The sequence below is a fragment of the Mus musculus genome, chromosome 14 (genome assembly GCF_000001635.26).
Source record: "Mus musculus strain C57BL/6J chromosome 14, GRCm38.p6 C57BL/6J".
Taxonomy (NCBI): Eukaryota; Metazoa; Chordata; class Mammalia; order Rodentia; family Muridae; genus Mus; species Mus musculus.
In genome coordinates, this window is record NC_000080.6 from 120,305,159 (window position 1) to 120,328,222 (window position 23,064).

The following is a 23,064-nucleotide window of genomic DNA, read 5'->3' on the forward strand; positions in this document are numbered from 1 at the left end:
CATTTCCAGCCGTCCGACCGAGCCCACTTTTTCCACGTGAGGATTAAATTAAAATCTCTTGGGTTTTCTGGGTCTATAGTCAGATCATGTTCAGGTGAAAACTTGTCCCTTTTTGTCCAAGAGCTGTGTCATATAGTCCCATTACATATTAATGCCTCAGAGCTTGGCTTTGTATAGTTGTGAGCAGCTTGTGTTTTACATCGTGGACTGGCTACAAGTGTCCCCATGAGATTTTAATGAATCATAGAGACCATCATCATATTTTTTTCATCTTGCTAAAATCTACTTAAACACTCCATTTTCATTAGATTTTTTTTATGTTATAAATGAAGTTTCTAGTAGTATACGTAAGATCGGTTACATGTAAACTCTGTGTTTTAAAGAATATTTGATTTTGATATACACTTAAACTAAAGATGAATAATTCTTTCTTGCTGTGATTCATTTCTCCATTCATCACCCATCCGTCTGTCTGTCCACCCATCCATCTGACCATCCATCTTACATCCTATACCTCCTTAGTCTACCCCTGTTAGGCATGTGCAGTTGAGTTTGCAAAATTTTTGTCTCAGATTGCTCATAGTTGAAAAATGTTGCCAAGCAAAACCATACATTCTCCTAAGACTCTGTTTGTTCCAATTTATACTAATACACTAGAGACACCCGTGACAGAAAACGTACAGTATTCTGTTTCATGGCTGCCATTCACCTTTTGGAGGCCTGGCTTCCTGGGGCCTCAAAGTGTCTTATTTGAAGAAAGCTTGGCATTATTCATAGAGAGTATTTAAGCAAGTTTCAAGTTTAATAATTTTCCTACTAAAATCTTTTTTTAAACCTTATAGAATAGTGATATATAGCATTCTCTTTAGAGTTGGCATTAACATATATACTGGTTCATAGAAATGACCAGAAGATATTTTCTGGAAACTTACATTTTTAGAAAATGTGTTAGATTTTTCTTGGGAATTGTCAGTTAATTTCTTTTTTTTCTAGACCAATTTTAATTATTTAAGGTTGCTAAGAAGCATTTAGATATTTAGGTACAATTTTTATAAAGCTGACCCATGTGCTGCTTAGCTTTCGTCAGCTTAACATAGACATCCACTTATCTGGGAAGCAGGAGTCTCAGTTACAGAACTGTTTTCAGCAAATCGGCCTGTGGACACGTCTGTTGTGAGCCTTCTTCTTCTTCTTTTTTTTTTTTTTTTTTTTGACCCAGCCCAGTGTGGGCGGCACCATCCTTAGGTGGGTGGGCCTGAGCTCTATAAGAAAGCAAGCCAGGAAGCCGCATTCCTCCGTGGCTTCTGCTTCAGTTCCTGCCGCCAGGCTCCTGCCCTGAGCTCCCGCCCTGGGTTCCCTCTACATGGTGCTGGCCGGTAACGTGTAAGTTTGTTTAATCAGCCCTTCCTTCTCTGAATTGCTTATGGTCGTGGTGTTTATCACAGCTATAGAGACACAAACTAGAACAAATCATTTTCAAATTTGATAATAATTATGATTTTTCTTTGTGAAAATAAACCTCAATTCACTGAATTTTAGATACTGACGGAAGGATTTAGTTACAATGATTAGAAGGAAGGAAACCGGTTAACAACATTCTGAAGTCAGACCAAAAAGATTTTGTTTGTAAAAGTTTCAGTGAAACAAACTCAGTTCTAGTTACTATAGCTTTGAAATGTGTTTCCAGAACACTTTTTTTTAAAAATCTTAACAACTAGTTTGAACTTCCCTTTTGACATTTTTCTATCCTTGTGCCCTCAGCTTTATTTTTGACTCTTACGATTGCAGGATTACATGGTCCTCTGCCATTCTCAACCTCCTTTTAATTTACTGTATTGTGTTCAGACAGTGTAAGTTTAAAAGAGATAAATATGGGTGTTTTGGAAGCAATCATGCCTCTTTCTAAGACGAGCAATTACAACTGAAAGCCACAGCACACTGCTCTGCCGTGGCTTACACAGCCGATTTCCTTATTTTTCAGTAAATAAATTAGTGTATGGGTTTCCCAGCTGAGGTGGTGGCAGTGATGTCAGAGTGTTCTCTTGCGCTTTGCAGGTTCTGGGCTCAGAAGCAGCGTCATTCCCTCCTCTGAGGAGGGCTAGAGAGTCAGATGGGTTATTAGCTATAATGAACCCTGGCTTCTGCTCCAGGGTTAGCAAAGCAGATAGATCCCCACGGGTCACAGGCATCTCCCTGGAGATCTGCCCCCTGCTAAGAGGCAAGAAACACAGTTGCCAGCATGTTGGAGGTAGAAGGAGCCTGGGGTAGCTTGCTGATCAGTATTTCTCAAGTGTCTCCTCTAGCAGCGACTACATAGCAGCAGGGAGAAGCTCTGCGCTCTTAGGGCCTGGAAGGGTTAACAAGCCTCCTCGTTCATTTTCAAAGGCTCTTAGATCTTACTTTGTGGTGTTATGGAAGATACATTTTATGTTACTTGCCACTTAAGTGTTTCACTTTCTCTTGGGCTACCAACAACTCAAACTACAGTGATGCTCCTTAGGGCTACAGTGTTTCTATTTGGTTCTCTAACTGCCTGGTCTGGGCCTGGCAACCACTGCTTTGTCTTAGCTAGTCACTGTGTGTGGGGAAACTGAGGCTAAGAAGGCAGTTGCGACTTGCTCCAGAGCTCTCCATTGGCATATAATGTACAGAAGTTAAGAGTCCATTCTTTTGAATTCTGTCCATTTTCTGAAAAGCAGACATACTACTCCCAAAGGGGGTGATCTGTCAGCAAGGAAGGCCCTTGACTTTCTGCACTTTGGAGGAAGAAATGCTGGCCGCCTTTTCTCTCTGGAACCTAATGAGTCTGGTACCTAATGAGCTATGCTTGGGGTGGAGGAAGAGGGCAGCTGAGTCAGTGCTCACCATCCACACAGACACACACGTCCCAAGGACTCCTTGTTTGGAAGGTAGGGAAGAGAAAGCTAAGCCATCCCTTTACTACGACTGAGAGCAGTGAATCCTTACAGTGGACCAGCCTGAGGTCATGTGCCTTATCTGATTGGTTTAAAAACAAAAAAGAACTATAATTTGCAAAAGTTTGGAATGCTTGCTGGCTGAGTGAGGAGGCCTAGTGACAGCAGCTGGCAGTGATGAGCGGGTAGATAGGCTTACAGAGTGTTTGTAACTGATGAGTCATTCTTACTGGAAAAGTGGAAGCCGGCAGAGGCTTCCATTCCTGCCTGCTGCTGCAGGGATGATCAGTGACCTAAACCAACATTTCCATTGTCGTTGTTGCAGACTCCCTGCCATGGCTCCAGACGCAGCAATGCCTGGTCCTGGTTTTCTTTAAGTCTTCCAGATACTTCCATGGGTCCCTGTAATGCTCCGCTCTCGGCTAGTGAAGTTTCAAGGTAGAGAGATGTCCAGGGCTCCTGGTTATGTCTCTGGCTCTCAGCGCTGTGAACTGAATTAAGCAGTGCCCTTATCAGAGGTCTCCTCCTGTAAAGTGGGAGTGAGGTGTTTTGATCTCCACCAAGAAGGCAAATTTCAGCAAGTGAAATGCCATCGTGTACACACACAGGCAAACACACACACACACACACACACACAGGCAAACACACACACACACACAGGCACGCACATGCACACACACATATACACACGCGCACACACCGGAGCCCTATTGTAATCATAACTATTGCTTCACATTCTGCTACTAGTTAAAAATAGACGGTAACAGTAAAGTCACACTTTAAAAACAACAGAGTAATGCATGCTCAAGTCACCCTTCATACATGTGCCAATGACCAAAACAAGACAGAAGTAAACCATTTTGGTTTTTGGAATATGTCAGACATATATCCAAAGCGCTTCACTAAGTAGCTATATAATAATCTGGATATCAAAAGAAGTATTATTCAGGTTCATATTCTCTCTCCCTCTCTTTTCCTCCCTCCCTCCAGCCTCTCTCATTCTCCTTCTCTCCTGCCTTTCTCATTCTCCTCCCCTCCCCTGCCCTCCCCTCCCCTCCCTTCCCCTCCCTTCCCCTCCCCTCCCCCCTCTCCCTTCCCCTCCCTCTGTCCCTCCCTCTGTCAGGTTTGGTTTGATTCTAAGCCATTGGTTCTCTTGAGAAAGAGGTCAGACCAGTTTGAGTAGCAAGCAGGCTTAGAAGAGCAATTGAAGTATGCACATGGGAACATGGATGATAAAAATCATTTCAGAAGATAATGAACAAGTGACTTGAGAGTTTGTCTTGAGGGTGGCATCACAGGTTATGCCGGGTTATTAATTTCCCAGCTCGGCAGTGTGTCTCTTTAAAAAAGATCTTAAAGGAAATGGATATATTTTTTTAAAGAAGTACAGTGTTCTGGGTGGAAGGAATACCGAGGCCAAATAGAGTCCACCAGCTAGTAGGCCTGGGAAACCAAAATGCTTGCACCTGGGTACAAAGTGTGTATTGGAAAATGGAGCATGCAGACAGTTGTGCCAAAAGCAATAGAGTCAAATCTACAGGGTTCCTGGTTCCCAGACAGAACTAGATGCTCAGAACTAGATGTTTGCTGCCGTTGCAGTAAAAGTGAATACCGGGCACAGCATCGTGGGGCGCACTCCTCAGCCCTGGCCCTTTCATCCTCTATGGACAAGATTCCATCCTCCTGGACCTGACCCTCAGTTTCCCCTTCCATAAAATGGGAAGAAGCCTATTTGGTACCCAGATGTGACTGGTGACCATAGAAGAGCCTGTAGCTGCTTCCTTTCTCCCTGGTTCTCAGTGGTAAACTGTTGGCCCATGGTTACCATGGTGACACAGCACCAGGTGAAGTTGCTTAGAAATGATGTGGTGGCGGCAGGAGAGCAGAGCTTGGTGGTGATTAGCCTCCTAGGAAAAGTGACAAAAGGAACTGAGTCCAAGAAAAGGAGACAGAAGTACCCATTGCAAGGAGCCTGCGGCCGGAGCTCCCTCCACCCCACAGCGAACACTGACATAATCTTGTAGTGCCCACGTGTGCCCGGGCTTCTCCATTATAGATCATACATAATTGCCTGGGTCATTTTATTCCTTAGAGTTCAGACTTTAAACACAGGAATATTGGTTGTTGATTTCAGTATCCGACAGCTCAGTTTCCTTTAAGATAAGACAAATGGTTGACTCAAACCCACTTAGGTAGCCCACTCACGCATTCTTGTGGCTTGAGTTCCTCCATATCAATGGCAGCTAAAAGAAGTGTGGCTGGAAATCCCACCCCTCCCCTCAGACACTCCCTTCTTCTAGAGTTGAGTAAAATCTCTGGAAAGCAAAAAAATCTGGTTTTGAGCCGTTGTTAATAGCTCCTGAACTTCTGGGCTCTGCTCTTCGTGTTCACACGGTAGGGCGTGAGGAAGGCTTGCTCTTCTCACCATTCAAGGAGTATGTCTTGTGTAGGTTACAGGTCTGTCCGTGCTGACACCTATAGGGTTCAAGCAAGCCAGCAGGTTTCTGTCTTTCTAAGGAAACTCGTGGAACTCTCCTGTCCAGTATGTCATGTCTGGTTCTGTTCCAGGGTGCCTTTGTCCTGCACAAGTAGTGAATGTTGGTCAGAAGTGGAGAGAGGCAAAGAGCTGGAAATGTTCTCTGCATGGTGTGTCTTGATGTCCTTACCTTAGAAAGCACACTTTTAGCCCTGCCTCACAGGAGGCCACTGTCTGAGGTGTCCTTAGGGATGCATCAGCTCTGGGGTGTTAGTTATTCTGAGATGTTGCTCGGCTTGCTAGAATAAGACAAGCCAAAGAGGGAGGGCAATGGAGCACCCTCTTTTATAGCCTCTCAGGCTCAACAGCCTTTCCCCCAGACAGCTCAAGGCACCAGCACCACCGCCCTTCTGCAGGTCTGCGCCTTCAACAGCTTCTTTCTTTCCACAAGGAAGTCTGAGGTGGCTGCCACTCAGACCTGGCTTGAGAAATAACTCGGATTCTGTGTTGGTGGGAGAGAAAACAGGAGGAAGGCTAATTCAGCCATCGAGCTGCTGAGGCTCGAGCCTTCTCAGTCCTTTTTGCTTTCTTCCTTCCTTCCTGACCTGCCAAGTGCCTTCCGAGGATAGCACCACTACCTCTACTCCTAGATCCCCCAAGTCTGCACTCTGCAAATGTCCCCCTTCCCGTGACATACGTTCCCATTAGATCCCATGGCTCAAAGGGCCTGCTAACGAATCTAGGTCAAACGCAGTCGAGTTGATAAGATTTTCACAAGAGTCCCTAAAAATACATCTCTCCTTAAGTCAGCCTCGCCAGTCACCGAACAGCCACAGAGCTTGAAGGGCAGAAGTGGCTTTAGAAACTGCCAAGCCCCCCTCCCTCTTAAAGCTCACAAACTGGATTCCTGGGGAGCAGAAATAATAGCAAGAACAACAGTGGCCGAGGACTATTTCAAGTCCCATCTTGAAGATGGAACAAAGCTCAGACTGAGCTCTGGAGCCTGTCCAGCCATGTGTTCCCCATTCATGTGTTCACTCCTCATTCAGCAGGGATTTGTTCGGTGTTTGCTATGTCCCCAAGTTAGGTGCTTTGCTAGATGCCAGGGGATATACAACAGATTCAGTCCCTTTACATTCCAGTTGTAAAATAAATGTGTGAGCACTGAAACCTGACGAGGGCTTTGGAGGGAAGACGGCAGGCAGGGAGAGCCAGCACGAACAGGAGCACTGATGAAATATTACATCAGAAGAGGCCTCCCCGAAGGGTGACCTCCAAGGCGTGGCTGTCTGGGAGAGTATTGCCAGCAGAAGGGTCCAGGAGATTAAAGCGTGGAGGCAGGATGCGCTGGTCACCCTGGGACCCAGATGAAGGCCAGAATGGCTGGGAGGAAGGAACGGAGGAGAGAGATTACCAGAGAAGCTGTGGGGCCAATCACAAAGGTTGTTGCAGATTGTTGGTCAGAGAAGGCATGGCACCAACCATGAAGCCATTGTTGACTATGTCAAACTCACATGTAGGTGGGCAGAGGGCTGATCTGCTTATATTTCTGACTACTTTCCTTTTTTGCTAATTAAAGGGAAGTAGGGGTGAGGTTGGAAGTAGGGATGAGGTTGGACGTAGGGATGAGATTGGAAGTAGGAGTGAGGTGCGAAGTAAGGGTCAGGATGGGAAGTAGGGGTGAGGTGGGAAGTAGGGGTGAGGTGGGAAGTAGGGGTGAGGATGAAGAGTAGGGATGAGGATGAGAAGTAGGGGTGAGGATGGGAAGTAGGGGTGAGGTGGGAAGTAGGGGGTGAGGTGGGAAGGGGTGAGGATGGGAAGTAGGGGTGAAGTGGGAAGTGAGTGAGGATGAGAAGTAGGGGTGAGGATGGGAAGTGTGGGTGAGGTGAGAAGTGAGTGAGGTGGGAAGTAAGGGTGAGGTGGGAAGTAGAGGTGAGGTGGGAAGTAAGGGTGAGGTGGGAAGTAGCCCGAATAGATGTCTTGAGAGCCTATGCTAGAAATAAACACAGAAATAAAGGTGGTTTGGGTGATGGAGAGCCGCCAGATCCCAAATCTCTTAAGGGTCATCCATGTTGCTCACCTGTGTATTGTATTCAGGTCTGAGGGGAAGAGAAGGACAAAGGAGAGAGACAGGAGCAGAGAGAATGGGTCTGTGGGAGACATAGCTGTCTAAAGCTATAAACATTGCCTGAGTTTAGAGCCATAAAACTGGACAGAGGAGTGCTTAAGCAGAGGCCTAGAAGGCATTACAGGGTGCGCCTGTATCAGCCCTTCTGGCTCCCACATGCGGCCACCTCCTCCTCCAAAGAGCACAGGCCACCAGGCATGAACTCTGTCATAGTTCTCATCTGTGTTCCCTTCCACCTGAAAAGCCTCATCGCAAATGATGCTCAGTAAATGTTTGTTCTAAGCACTACCCTGGTCTTATCTCACCATTAAATATGCTAACCCCAGGTTGAGAGCTGTTAAATGTCAGTGCGTTCTACCCTGTGCTTCCTTCAAGGCCGTCCAGCTCTTGGCTCTCGCTAGGTGACACCTGTGTGTGTGTTTCTTATCTCACCTTTTGAGCAGCCACGCAGTGGGTAGAATTCTGGGAAGCTGCTGACTCTTGTGTTTTCTGAGCACGTGCCATTGTAGTGTGCTGAGCCCTGGTCTAACCATTCTTGGCCACTCCCAGGTCTGACGTCACTCACTGCTCTGGCTTGGCATGTACGCAGCCACACATATGCACATATGGAGATATTTATGGACTCCCAAGATGCCATACACAGTTTCTACTGGGGGAGAATAACCTTGCCACCTACCTCAGCTGCTGCCTCCTGCACGCTAATCTCCCTCGGCCTTTGGACTTCTGGGTCGTGTACACTGTATCTCAAAACCCTTAACCCGTGTTTGCATCTCTCTTCGCATATCGCTACTCTAAGCCAGCCAGGAGTGGGTAAAGAAAGACACAAGTCCAGAGTCTTCTATCCAGGCTGCCTCTCCCTGGAAGCCTCTTTGTCTAACACACTTGATATTTCTGCCTCTGCTTTCCCCCCAGTGTTGTGTTACTACCAACATCCTTGTTCTCACTTTCGGTGGCATCCAAGGGCCCAGCCCCACCCCACCCCCTGACCTGACTGAAGTGGTGGAGACGGGGAGCTACCTAGAGTTGATTTTCCGGTTGTGTGGCTTCAAGCCACCCTCTTTCTACCCCGAGGAAGAATTGAGCAGCTTGTCTTTTCGTCCCAGGAGCTGCTGGTGTCCTCTCTCCTCCTTCCTCTGCCGGTCATCTCTAGCTCACCAACTCCCACTCTCGCCCACCGTCTTCCCAAACTCCTTCCTGTTCCCTTCCTTCCAACCCCCCAAAGAAGGGAGCCTAGGAAGGAGAGTTGGGGAGGCTGCCCACCTCCTCTGTGTGTTCGCCTCAACCTCTGATTACTCTGAGGAGCTGAGGTTCCAGAAACACAGCTGCCCAAGGTCCCATCCAGTACATCCAGCATGGGGGCAGAACATGGGCATCACCCCCCCTGCAGTCCTGCTGTCTGTCCTGCTGTCCCTGTGCCTGCACGTACACCATGGCTGTGTCTGTGCTTTGGTTGCTCTTGTCTTTACTCCACAACCACAAGAACCGACACCTGGAGAATCAAGAAAAAATGACACTGCGGATCAGCTGTCCACACATGCGCCTTGCTGTCCCTGCCACAGCGGGCATGGAGGCTACCCACATCTTAGTGCTCTGCCTCTTCCTCCCTTCCTACTGGATGGCTAAGAGACGCCTATGTTGACTGTTTTTTTTTTTTTTTTTTTTTTGCTTTTTCTGTGGTCTGCCTTGCTCTTCTGTCACGACTAAGAAGCTAAGTGAACTGTGCTCAGTCCTGTTCAGGTTGCCTTTTAGTCTCCCAGAGACACACACAAGTCTGGTTTGTCGTTGCTCTCGCTCAGGGAGTGTATCTGTCTCTTAGCCATCCCATGGCCTGAGCTGCCATTTTGGGTAACTTGGATGTCACCTCGTGGCCGTATTTCCAAATGGCCCTGACTTCTTGATGGATGCTCTTCATTGGAGCACCGCATCAGGTCCTTCTGCCCACGCAGAACACACACTTTGAAGTTCTCTTTGCCTCATCTCTTTCCCGTTTCCACGGACCCCCAAAGGTTACCGCTTGCTGACGATCACTCAGGATCTGTACGTGGTCTTTCTTTGCCAGCCATCACTACAGCTGAGTTTTCCCCCACGGTTTTTCCTTTTCTCTGCAACCATTGCTCCAGCCTTTGGACAATCCCCTACTTCTTACGAGCTCCTCCAGGACACATGTTGAGAGTTGTGCTTCCCTAGGGAGTCTTTTCCAGGCATAGTCTCCTCATCCTTTTTACAGTGCTGTTTGAGGTCCTTGGTGTTCACTATGCTGGCTCAATGTCCCCAAGTGTGCTTGGACATCCTGAGACCCCTGTCATTCTTTTCCATGAGTGTCACCCCTCCTTGAGGTGCACTGTGGAAACTCACACAGCTCTGGAACTTACCGGATGTGAGTGAACGGGCTTTGATGTCTTGCATGATTCTATGAAGAATGGCAACGGTCATTCATGGCCACTAAGTGTCCAGGTAGACAGTTATAATGTCAGAAGTCCAATCACGTTGATAGAAGCTGAGACCTCGACTCTGCTCTATCTGTCTACATCAACATTCTGGGATGGCTGAGTGTTATGAGTTGTTAAAGATGACAGCAGTTGTGCAAACTGAAGCATGTTCCCTGACTACTTGGGGATTTAATTCAGGCAGGTACTGCACACACACCTCCAGGTTCTCTCCCAGTTCCTCCTTTTACTACTGGGGGCAACCGTGAGCTTCCAGAAGCACAGCTGCTGAGTCCCAGCTAACAAAAGTGCATCTTTGAAAAACTCTGCCACTGGCCGTGCTTGTGACAACCTCTTCCCATGCAGTATCACACATCCACGCAGACGTGAGTTTTCGACTCTGATCCATATGTGCCTTCATTGCTAGATAACCTACAGCTGTAGCAATGCATTGATTGTTTTAAATGTATGTCTGTTGGCTGCATGAGGCATCTCTTCGATTTGTATTATGTCAAAGGGAAACCCTAGCATGTGTCGGCGTGTTTATCTAGAACTCTTGCCTCGCTGTACCTACAATACCTGACAGAAACAGCTTAAGGAAGGAGACAGTTATGTCGGCTCATGGTTCCAGAGGCTTTTCAATACCTCTTGGTGGGGAAAGCATGGTGGATCTCTCAGTTAAGGAAGGCAGGAGTGTGTGACAGAGTCTGCTCAGATCACAGCAGCTTTGGGAGCCAATTCAGAAGTCCCATGGTCTCTCAAAAGAGCAGCACCAGATGAGGAAAAAACATTAAAAACAAGCATATTTAGGAGATATGCAGAGCCAAGCCACAAGAGCAGGCAGGAGTGGCCATCGGGCTGGCGTCAAGAGGGACGGGAGAAAAGGACAAGGGGCGGCTCAATAGACATTGTGTTCACTGCAGACTGTGGCCAGGGAAGGAAAAAGGGCTTTCTAAGGAGAAATGTAGGTCTCTGTCACTCTGTCTAGCTGCAGCCATGGGCCACCGGGAGGCAAGCACTGTGCTGAGTGTTATCTGATGCGGTTGCTTTCCTTCCAATCACAGCATCTCCTAGCTGAATTGTATTTGTGTAGAAAACACAATGGAAAAAATAATTTTTTATTTGAATATAGTATGTGCTGAATATATTCTCTCTGGCTGTGGGTTTAGGGGTATATTTAGAATTTTTCTTTCTTCTAATTAAAGATGAGATTTCAGTCTCTGTGTGTTCCTGGAATTGGCTATGAAAGTAAGTTGGAAATGTTCAGATATTAAAATGAACCCTGGATTTTTATGACTTTTTCACTGAGACTTTAAGACGTGCTGCACACAGAGAAAACATTAGCTGAGACACTTTTCCGTTATTGCCTTTGTCCTAGATAATGGTGACCTATTGCGCGACCCTGGTGTGTGTGTGGGGGGGTGCCTGCCCCATTTCCTTCAGCAGTATATCAGAAAGTGTGTTCAGAAGATTTGAGTAGCATCTGAAACGGAGATGCCATTGACAGTCAGAACTCTGCCCCCATTCAATAATGGCCTGGAGACGTTCAGAGGAGGATCGGTCAGAGGGCTCTGGAGTTCATATTATAGAAGGGACTCCATGCTCGTATGCCTCATCCTAGAGAGAGTTCTTCATGTATACACATACATGCATATATATGTATGTACACACACACATATATACATACATGTGTGTGTCTATATACATATAAATGCATATACATATTTATTTAAATATATATTTCATTGGCTTTCAAGACTGTTAAAGATACAGGGTCTCTGTGTGTGTCTCTAAGCACACATTTACTAACACAATTACACCCAACAACATGGTTTTTCAGGGATCCCTATGCTTTCTGGTGACGTCCCAACAAGCTAATGAAAAACCCTTGCCCCAGTTTATACAACTGCCTCGCTCTTAAAAACAGTAGTGAGACCAAGACAGCTTAGAAAGTAAAACTTAAATTTTAATGCAAATATCTCCAAGAATCTAAACGAATGTAGATTAGCTACCGTAAAGAGAGACCTGGTAACATACTACGAGTTATGTGGTGGTACAGGAGATATTTATGGGCTAGGTGTTATCACGCCCTTGATCGCCAAGCTCAAAGAGGTTCACACAGTTATCTGGAGGGAAGGCTAGAAGCCAGGCTAGCCAAGTTGGTTTTCACCCCTTACCTTTCAAAGCACCATTTTATAGATACTTTTTAATAAGTCAGGAAGAAACCGAATTCAAGGATTTTAGGAGAACAAATGGTTTTGGAGATAGCCATCCTTCTGATTTCTCTGAAAAGCCCGGTGGGCTCTTTATTTTTTTCCCTTGACCATCTCTGTCTCTTGGTCCACCGAGCAGTCTGAGGGAAACCTGCTGTGACATCTCATCTCCAAGGCAGTGGTTACTGGACAGTACCACCCCCCACTCCTCCGAGTCAAGTGGCTCTCAGGCCTGGTACTTCAGCTGGTGGCTCCTCCAGACTCTCCTCCCATCCTTGCTGTGTCTGCACCTGATAGGCAGGGATGTGGCTAATTCTTTTATCAGTGGAGAGAGCTTGTGTGAGCAGTTGTCTATGGAAATAGAGGAGGGTATGCCCAGATATCAAGCTACTCCCAGATATCAAGCTACTCCCAGATGTCAAGCTACTCCCAGATGTCAAGCTACTCCCAGATGTCAAGCTACTCCCAGATATCAAGCTACTCCCAGATGTCAAGCTACTCCCAGATGTCAAGCTACTCCCAGATGTCAAGCTACTCCCAGATATCAAGCTACTCCCAGATATCAAGCTACTCCCAGATATCAAGCTACTCCCAGATATCAAGCTACTCCCAGATATCAAGCTACTCCCAGATATCAAGCTACTCCCAGATGTCAAGCTACTCCCGGGAAGGAAAGATCATTTTCTTTTAATGTATTAAAATCATGTGCCTATAATAATAGCCTATAATCCAAGTCCTGGCAGGCTGAGGCAGGGGAATGGCCAGAGTTCAAAGCCCATTTGGGCTATAAAGTGTATGCCGGGCTAGCCAAGGCTACAGAGTAAGAGACTATCTAAAAGAATATCCCTGCTTTCCAGGCTGCCAGGAAAAGCTCAGCAAGTTGTCACAGGCCTCTGCAGGAGGCTGAGGCAGGAAAGTCAGTTTGAGCTCTAGGCTCAGCCCATGCTACACAGGGAATAGAGAGAGACCCCTTCTCAAATCAAGAAACAAATGCTTATTTTAATTTTTTTAAATGTTAAAAACCCAAAGATTGTAAAAAAAAAAATGAGAACTAGGAAGTCAAAGGCACAAGAGCTCTTCACTGTAATCACATGTATGCAAAATAACGTTAAAGGCCTCTCTCCTCTCCTCTGCCTTACTCAATGGCTAATGAGTCCTTGACTGCCTGACTCAGAAACCGGTTTGTTTTGCAAGGATCCTTTAATCAGTGCCGCAGGAGGCCTCATCTGGCCGACAGCTAAGGCAGCCCAGGTGACCAGGAGTGAACCAGGAAGGCTGTGCTGCAGCAGAGCCAGTTCCCTTAAGGCGGCTTCAATTCTGATCAACTCTGCCTCATGATTGGGCATGATGGATGTTTTTGCCTTCAGAAATGTGCAAATTATCCACAAAGTGGGACACCTGGGGGGTTCTCAGCCTGGGCTTGTCTGAGGGTGTGGAACACTGGGGTGCCACCTACCTCCTCCTCTCCCACAGCGAAGGGCCAGGCATTCCCAGCTTACTGGCTGCATAATTTAGCAATTGTCATAGCATCTCAGTAGCAAATCCTTTTATATAGTCCAGAGTCACAGCTCTCTGAAAAAAGCTAACACCTAGAAGAGTTTTAAATAAATTTTGAAAAATGGCAGTGCCATGTGAGGAAAGGACCCTAAAAATAGTTGACATTAGTGTGTAGAGTTGAATGGGAAGGGCCTTCTGAATTTCAAGAAATACTATAGAAAGCCATTTATCTTTGAACTTGGAGCGAGTCTTCCCTTTGAAGATAGAAAGCCTGGGTATTGGGCTTAGAAACGATTGGGCAATGGGGGAGTGTGCTTTACAAAATAGCCCTTTCTCTCAGTTGACAACTGTGTCACCAGATGAAAGTCCTTTACAAAGCAACCCCCCTCCCCCAAGGCCTACATTTTCAAAGTCCCTGAGGTGAGCATGTAGGTCTTTGAACCCCTCCCCCCCCAGAAGTCTCACCTGGAACAGAGCTCTTGGGTGCTTCTCCTCCTCCAGTTTGGCTTTGTTTGGATTGGTCAGACATGAAGCCATGGAGGGAGTCCTGTGCTCGACCTCCTATAGCTGCTTCTGTAGGAATCTGCGAATACAGAGATTCTTTGGTAACCCGAAGCAGACATCTTTGCTCCTTCAGCATCCAAGAGAAGTATAGAGCATACTTCAGAGCTTCAAGGACTGCTGGTCAGGCTGGCACCGGTCACTCCAGGAGGTTTACTCAACACAGGTGGCTGGCCTGCCCTGAGCAACCAACATGAGATCTCTGGAGGATCCAACTGACGTGTTACAGTCTTGGCTCACGTCTGAACACAGCACACTGGGCCAAACAGCTCTAAGTGTAAGAGGTTTATTTGGAGGGGGGAGGTGGCAGCAGAAAGAGGAAAGGGAACAAAAAGAGAGAGGGAGGAGCGTTCCCCTTTTTATACGGAAAATGACATAAAGCAGGTAAAGGTGGGAGGTGAGCCAAGTGGATTCTGGGAATATGGGAGCTGTTGTCTTGGTAGCAGGTCTGTGGGTTCTGCTGTCACCTTGTGATGTCATAGGTTTGGGAGGTCCTGATGCCAACACCAACAGTCTGCATTTCTGCATAAGCTGCACGGGACTGCAGCACTGCTGGGTAAGGTCCTGCTCTTTGACAGTTACTGGGCTGAGAGCAGGCATAGAGATTGAGCTCTTCATCCCTGGGTCAGCTGCCCAGCCTCCGTTTGTTTGACTACAGCAGAATGAATCAGGGTGCCTCCCGGAATGTTCCTTGAGGTCGTAGCCAAACGGCCCTGTCAAAACCTTACTTCTGTAGCTTTGAATTTGGTCTGCATTAAAATGCAGATCAGGAGTTCATTCAAGCAACATGTTATAGAGTGTTTTCTACAGACCAGGTGCTGTGCTGAATTCAAGGGATTCGGAAATAACAGCCAAGATGCGTTATACACAGGAAGCAAATTCTGTAAGAGCTTCTGTGGGTTCTGCTGTCACCTTGTGATGTCATAGGTTTGGGAGGTCCACTCGAGTGGGGTGGAGAGGCTCGTATATGTGGTCTTATCAGGGTTTCTTTTGAATTAAGAAGTAGGGACACTTGTTTAAAAATAAATGGCCAGGCTTGAGGGCTGTTGTAGGTACAGGCCCTTGTCTCCCGTGTGGTCATGCATCATCTACTAGTTTGTATCTTGCTCCCCAAATCAGTGCTGAGGCACATGAATCCGCCAAGGCTCAATCATGGCTTCTATATGGAGCTTCTGTGTGGAGGAAGAGACTTGAGAGTGGGTTCCATCAATGAGTGTCTAGAGGACTCTCCTTATCACTCTGCATTGAGACACTGCACTATTTACAAGAGGCTTTCAGATTTTGTATAACCCGACCTGTGGTAGCCGCCATGAGAAGGTACGAGAAACTGAAGGAAGTAGTTAGTCGACTTACCGGGAATAGAGGGTCAGGGACACTGGTTCCGCATAATATAAAAGCGTGAATGATAAATTTCCATTGTGCATATGTGATGTGTATCTAGATTTCATAGAGTCTACAGGTTGATGGGGGGGTGCTCCTATACTCAACTTGGTTCAGTCACACTTGAACATCTTCCACTAGCTGTACTGGCAGGGTCAATTTGAAACTGAACATAAATGGAAGGATGAAGATTTAAATGTCGTCACGTAGCCACATGGAAGGGGCTCCCATTCTGGATGGCACAGCCCAGCACACATTTGCTCTTCCAACTATGTGCAGCCTAGCCGATCCAGTATTTAATTGGATCTGTGTGGGCACAGTCAGCATGGTCCTTGATAACAAGTTAAAACTTGGTCTTCTTCATCTTCTCTTGTCATTATTGCTCATCAGCTATGATGGCCTCACCTAAACCTAGTTCAAGCCACTTTGTCTTCCAGGGTCCCACAGCTGCTTGCTTGTATCTACTTGTGACACCACAAGGAGATTGGGCCTTTCATAACTAGAGACATAACCTCTAGGACAGGAACAGAGAGCATATTTGGAAGAACATAAGCCACAGATTTACAACAACATACTTAAAATAGCAGTGTGTTCCTGTTACAGGGCGTACAACCTTTTGTTTGACATAAAGTGACTGTCAACAAAAAGCTTGCTGTCTTCCTAAAAGCAAGTTTATGTTAAATATTTACATGTGGAATCCTAAAAATTTTTGGAATCCTAATTTATATGTGGAATCTTAACCCCTCCCTCACAGAAAAGAACTTCCAAGAGCCAAAAGTAGACTGTGTTAACCAGGGAACTGTAGAATGGGATGTTGGGAAATTTGATAAGGGGTGGTATGTTTAATAATGCAGAGGCCATAGTTGAAAATGGCCATAGTTGAAAGTGTCCTCACCAGAGGAACAGAGACGTATGGGAAGTGCCACCTGAAGTAGATGATCTGGAGTGTGTGCTTGTTTTAAGACATTGGTTGCGCTCCATAGATATATTGTTTCATTTGCCAGTGAAGATAAGTATGTGCAGAGGCCAGATTCTCATGATAGTCTGTCAACCCAAATTCTGGTTGCATTTTTTTATCAAACTGGAAGTGGGAGTTCTTTCTCTGGGCTGAGAATGTCGCCATGTGTGGCTTCTGTGAATAAAGACTATTGAACCTTTATTCTTGCCATCTATGAAGGAATGCCTAGGTTTGCCTATTTCTGTCCTACCTAAGAATCCTGGAGATGGGGCTCTGCTGCCTTTGAGGACAGCATGTCCCTCATCCCAGTCATCTAGAAACCTGCCTAACAGAGAGCTTTGCATGATGTTTTCTGAGTAGGAACTGACTGTGTCTAGAACGTAGTCTGAGGCCCCTCAATCGCCGATGCCCTGTCTCCACTGATGAGCAGAAACATTTCTTGGCTTTTGCTTCCCCGGTCCTTTGTTCTGCACCAGGTTTGGAGGTGGATTGGAGGTATTGAAGCTGCTGCAGGTCTGGGCCAGTTGGTGAAACCTGATACAGAGTAAATTTGGTTATTAGACTCATCTTCTTAAGCTCGCTAGCCTAAGCTACTTGATGTTGCTGCTGTGAACACACACTGGCAAACAGACAAGCAGGAGCCTGCCTAGCTCCCTCAAATATCTTATAATTGAAGTCAGCGATGTGTCCCAGCTTTCATCGTTGTCCATTTTCCTGAACGCACACACGTGTACAACTTACACTAGCACATTCACAAACAAATCGGAGAGCGATACAGGTGAAAAAGCAGTTCCCAGCATCCCAATTCTTAATCAAGATAAATAACCAAATAAACCTACAGGACACCATTGTGGTCCCTCCCTCCCCTGTGAGAGATGTAACAGCTTTCTCCAGGATGGAGGAGCCCAACTGCAGAGACGTCTGTTTGGCTTGGTCTGCTTAGGCTAACTGATTTTCACCAAGGCAGGGACTCACTTTTTCTGGGAGCAATTGTAAACCACTTTATGACTGCCCTCTGAACTTGCTTGGTACGTGCTGTTTTGAACCACAAATCAGTGTCACTAAGTGATGGGATACATTCTGATAAACTCATTCTTGGGTGAGCCCATTGTACAGTGTCATCAGAGGTACTCTTGCAAGCGAGCCCAGATGATGTAGGTCAGTCACTTGATGTGACCTCTTGATGCAATCAAGAGTTATGTTAAACAGTTTGAGACTGACGGCTGGGAAACGTGGCATTCAGTGTACAAAGAGAGCATTCTAGAATGACCTGTGCTGCAGTGGATACAAAGCCCAGTGGCAGACTCTCCCATCATCAAGGGTTAATGCTGTACTTCCACGTGACAAGCAGTGTTCTGGACTTGTATGTCCAAGATCATCAAACCTACATACTTCCTTCCACGTGACAAGCACTTTAGTGTACTGGGCTTTTATGTCCAGGATCTTGCAAACCTATACACTTGCATGTGACAGCCAGTGTAGTGTACTGGACTTGTTTGTACCAGGATCATATAAACCCATGAGAAACACATCACACTGTAAAGTTGTGCTTGGAAGTTAAATGTAATCAAGACCTCATCAAGCCACAGGAACCTTTAAGCCCCATTCCAATTTGATGACAATGTCTTATGAGTCACTGATAGAAACCTCCTTAAGGGTTTAGCATGACTAATCTATTTCCAGGCTTCATGAAGTACCCTTGGCTATAAATTTTTAGAAGGACATCAAGGCTTACATACAATGTCTGCAAATGATTAATTTACTTTTATTTGTGTTTATCTTTATAATGTTCAATTTTAATGTTACTAATTTCATGATCTTTGAAGAAGGAAAACAGCTGAAATCTTCTGTTCTTAGACATCTTACAGTGTGTTACAGGCATGCCTTTTAATCTTCACATTCTAAATAGAGTTTTTTAAAGTTCATTAACATTTTTAAACTTCTCTGTATGAGGGGTGTGTGGAGGTCAGAGGTCAGAGGACAACTTCCAGAGTCAGTTCTCTCCTTGTACAATGCGGGTCTCAGAGATCAAACTCAGGTTGTAAGACTTGGCAGCAAACATCGTTACCCACTGACCCATCTCCCAGCCTGGAGAGGATATTGGGTTGTGTCTCAACTAAAGCTAAGCTGAACCTGATGGACGTTAACTTGCGTTCATCAGATCCTAAGTTTAATTGGTCAATGAGCACTTCTTGGGATCCTAATAGATGCCGTGAACTAAGGCATCTGGGTGGCAGAAACTTCAAAGAATTGTCCTTAACCTAACAGTGTGTTGCAGGGAAGGCAGGCACCAAGCAAACAGCAGAAGCAAAGAGATATTGAGAGTTCAGAGAGCAGATATCAGGAGGCCCGGTCTATCAACCCCAGCATCAAATATCTGTAAACTCAAAAGAACTCAAGGAATAGAGAACCCATCCTTCACCCAAAATAATATCTCCATTTTGTAGGAGAGACACATCCCTACAGTTGTTTATAGCCTTCCCAACAATAAAATCAATGACCTAAATGTGAAATTAATTGAGAACCACATTTCTAATACACTGTTTGGTGATTAAGCACATTAGATGGAATTGTTTCAAGGGCCTAATTACTGTGTCTGCCACACTCATCTGTCTGAGTCACTCCTAACTCTTGGAGTGTTGCCTAGATTAGTCTGCACTGAGTGTGTTGCCCCTTCCCCTTTCCTCCTCCTCCTCCCCATCCTCCTTCTCCTCTCCCCCTCCTCCTCCTCCTCCTCTTCTTCCTCCTCCACTTTGTACCACCTTCCTTGTGATACTGAAAGCTCTGAGGTCTAAACCATACTTCCACAAACTCTATATCTGAGCTTAGTGGACAGGTCAAGTGTTTGATTCCTCTAAGTACAGACGACGCAAGTCGATGTCATACTGTTTTGCAGGTTTGTGGTTTAAAGTTGTCCCGGAGATCACTCTCATTGGCACCAGCCCTCAGGGAGTCCTTCATGTGTTTAGCTCTTGGGGTTTTCGGGTTTTTTGTTTGGTTGTTTGGTTTTCGTTGAATGTACTTTTCCCTGACCCTTTGAGTGAATGAAGTGATCTGATTTTGCTAATCGTTTAATTTCAGAATTTAAAGAGGACGAAGGAAGGAAAGCGCCATCCTGCTCAAATACAAAGATCTAAGAGGGTTGTTTTCCCACATCCTCCAAAGCTGTGAGCATTAGAACTAATATTTTCCCAAAGAGTGCCATCGTATTAAAGCCACTTTATTAAGGAGGGGTGTATCTGCAAAACAGTCAAGAGACTAGAACCCTGGGAGCCAGAGATGACAGTGAGCACGCACTGCTTGTGGCTCACAGTCTTCCAGTGGGGCCTATCGATCGGTGACTGACTTCCTGCTTGCTGACACATTCCCCCTCCCCGGTTTCCTGGATTGGACTGCATTAAAGAATTCACTGCTTACCTTCAAACTTACATGTTGGAGTTTTCACGGCGGTTGTTTTGAGATCATTGAGACTCGGATTGATTTCGACATTTAACCGAAAGGAACAGAGCCCAAAGTAGTTCTCATCATGGCCTTGAACGTTGCCCCCGTGAGAGACACAAAGTGGCTGACGCTGGAGGTCTGCAGACAGTACCAGAGAGGAACGTGCTCACGCTCCGACGAAGAATGCAAGTTTGCTCACCCCCCCAAAAGTTGCCAGGTTGAAAATGGAAGAGTAATTGCCTGCTTTGATTCCCTCAAGGTAAGATGATCATTTTACATGTCGCCTCCAGCTTGCGTAGGGCTCTCAAGGAGAGCACTGCATTGAGCTCTGCAGGGTTTGCCGTTCAGATCGGTTCTGTCTTCCTTGTGGTGGCTACTGGGAGGTTTATGTTGTCTTTTGGTTTGGTTTTCACTGAAACTTATTTATACTAGGCATACAAAAATTTTTTTTTCCATATCTGTGTTTAAATTAAAAATACATGGTGGTGTATTTCTGGTCTGGTTTGACATTCAGGTGCCCAAGAGTTTCAAATCAAAGTCAGGCCTTTGACAACGGCAGTAAACGTTTTATTAACACATGATCTTCTCCGGGTTACATGAAGGTGAGGAAGCCGACCCTGTCACTCTCATGTGCCAGTCACTCTGACTCACATCTCAGTTCCTCTTCTTGTGGCTTCTGTTCTTGACTAGAGCCTTCCTAAAATGCTTCCTGGGGGTGGGGGTTCATTCTTTCTTGAAAATGTTTTATGGCTGGCAGAAATTACTGAGTGTACCCTCAAAGTTAGGTTCTTGAAGGACCTCCTCTCTGTAAGGAACATCACGGAGGAATCCAGTGTGACTCAGATGTCCACTTGATGAGCTCATGTCTGGAGGGAAAGTAGGGCACAGTGACAAGTAATTGTGGTGCAGGGAAGAAAGACAGAACACTTCCATGGGAGACCTCAGAAGAGAGCTGGCTTCCACCTGACAGGAATGCTTGTGGAGGCTGGCCTGCCCCAGTCGTATATTGAGTTGGGTAGAGTTTGGGTTGAAGAAATGGGAGAATTCAATGAAAAACTATGCTTGGAAGAAGTGGGATGGGTTGGCTGAGAGTTCTCTGAGGTTTACTATAACCCTACAATTATGCTGCTTTGAATTCCAGATCGGCTTAGGTAGTCTTAAGGGCGTTGTGATGGCTAAGACACTTAGCTTGATGTTTTTGCCTGTGAAAAACTCCAATATGCTTACCAATTTTAAAGCATATTACGAATGCTTTCAATTTCCTTTCTGAGAAATCATGGTGCTATGAATGCATGGACCCCATTCTCAGGTGTTGAAGAGACTGGGTGCTTAAGGTGATTAAATCATATGTGGAAAATTATGTCTCAAAGCAGGGAAATAATTCAGTTTGCAAAGGCCTTGTGAGGACCTGGGTTTATGCCTAAAACTCACATGAGGAAATAAAAGGAGGTACCCGGTCAGTGCTTGGGAAGTAGAAGAGGGGCATGCCTGTGGCCTGGTTAACAGGTTCCAGGCCATGAGAGATGCTGCTTCTATGGAAGGTGGATTGCATCCAAGGAACAACACTTTGAACCCACATGCACACCACAGACAGACAGACAGACAGACACACACACACATACACACACATACAATCCACTCTCTTCTCTCTCACACACACATGTGCACAATGTACACATGTATACCAAACACACCACATACACTACACACACACATAAACCATACATATGCTCACACACATACACACAGTCATACACACACTCACACACATACCATACACATTTTCACACACCATATACAGGTACATATACACCACACACACACACACACACACACACACACACACACACACACACACACTCACAAACATGAACACACACCATATACACTGGAACACACATATACACAAATTATGTCTTAAAAGACATAATTCTAACTTATCAATCTTGTAAATATGTCTTCAAACCAATGTTAATATTTGCATATCTTGAAAAAGGAAACTCTGTCTACATACTAAAAGCAGAAGAACCTATTTTTAGCCCAAGAGAAGAAAAGCTTGGGAAATCAAATGGGAACTCCATATAGTAAGCTACCACGGTTTTAGACCCTTTCGTCAGAAAAGGCTTTTCTGACTAGACTAAGCAAAAGCTAGACAGATAACTCATAATTGATCTGAACCGTAGTAATTTAAGTCCATTTCTGCATTTTTTATTTCCCCTTTCGTTGAGAGAGGAAAGGCAATCTGAACTTACCTTTTCACCCCTCACCAATGGAAGTGTCCTGTAAAAGCAGTGGACATTCAAAGCTGGCTTCTGGAAGCCTCAGATATAAGACACTATTTCTCAATTCCCCAGGGGAGATAACACCACCCACACACCCACTGATGACATTATCCATATAAAATCTGTCACATTAAATGCATACTCAGAAGTGTCCTAACGAATGCGCAAGATCCCTGTCACTCTCGAGGTATTGCTAAGGACCCCAGCCGGTGAGTGACCCAAGGTCACCCAGCTTGCCAATGGCAGAGGGGAGCTACACTTTATAGGCTTTTGCATCTAGAAAAACTATACTGATACTTTTGACATACATGACCTAATTGCTTATGCCCTCCTGACATCATTTTTGAGTTGGATGACATCGTTGGTTTTGCCTTCCTGACATCTTTTTTTGGTATTTTTATAAGTTTTCATTTCTTTTTTTTAAGTCAGTGTGTGCTAGTTTGTTTTCTTGTTACTACTAAAAGGTCATAACATCAAATATTACTGTTTTAGTAAGTATCCTAAAGTTAAAGAAAGGTAGGGGGGCTATTTCTGACTGCTGAGGCTCAGTGCCCCTTGATTATCTCCGAGTAAAACCTCCCAGTCAGGTCTCCAATCCTTACGCTTCACCACATCACCATGGGTCCATCAGAACTACAGTGGGTCCTGAATCACGCCGGACCTTAGGTTTAGCACAGAATTCAAGGAAGAAGCCAGGAGGCTGTTGAGCATTAGACAGGTGAAAGGAGACTTTCAGATCCATTTTCAGAAGTATGGGAGCACCCTCCTTCAAGTGTGGGAGCACCTC

At 45.6% G+C, this 23,064-nt stretch overlaps 1 protein-coding gene and 1 long non-coding RNA gene across 14 annotated transcripts in view; one reads left to right on the top strand and one right to left on the bottom strand.

Annotated features, from left to right (window-relative positions):
• Gm52122 overlaps positions 1–15,086 on the bottom strand; it is a 49,183-nt gene extending 34,097 nt beyond the window's left edge. The window contains exons 1-2 of the long non-coding RNA XR_003951151.1: positions 14,318–15,086; positions 14,121–14,238 (exon numbers count right to left, since the gene is read on the bottom strand). This is a non-coding gene — a long non-coding RNA (predicted gene, 52122). The remainder of the gene's footprint in view (positions 1–14,120; positions 14,239–14,317) is intronic.
• The window catches only part of Mbnl2 (muscleblind like splicing factor 2), a 156,047-nt gene that overhangs the window by 29,507 nt on the left and 103,476 nt on the right, over positions 1–23,064 (top strand). For 10 of the 13 annotated variants that reach the window (XR_001781082.2, XR_001781084.2, XR_003950814.1 and 7 more), the window contains one exon: positions 19,636–20,254. Coding sequence is in view for 9 of the 13 variants with exons in the window: in XM_030247589.1 (XP_030103449.1) it covers positions 20,081–20,254 (174 nt within the window). In the remaining 4 variants the exon portion in view is untranslated. Of the gene's footprint in view, positions 1–1,287; positions 1,384–19,635; positions 20,255–23,064 lie in introns of those variants that run through there. The other 3 variants (XR_001781083.1, XM_030247588.1, NM_001360376.1) reach the window with 3 other exon arrangements.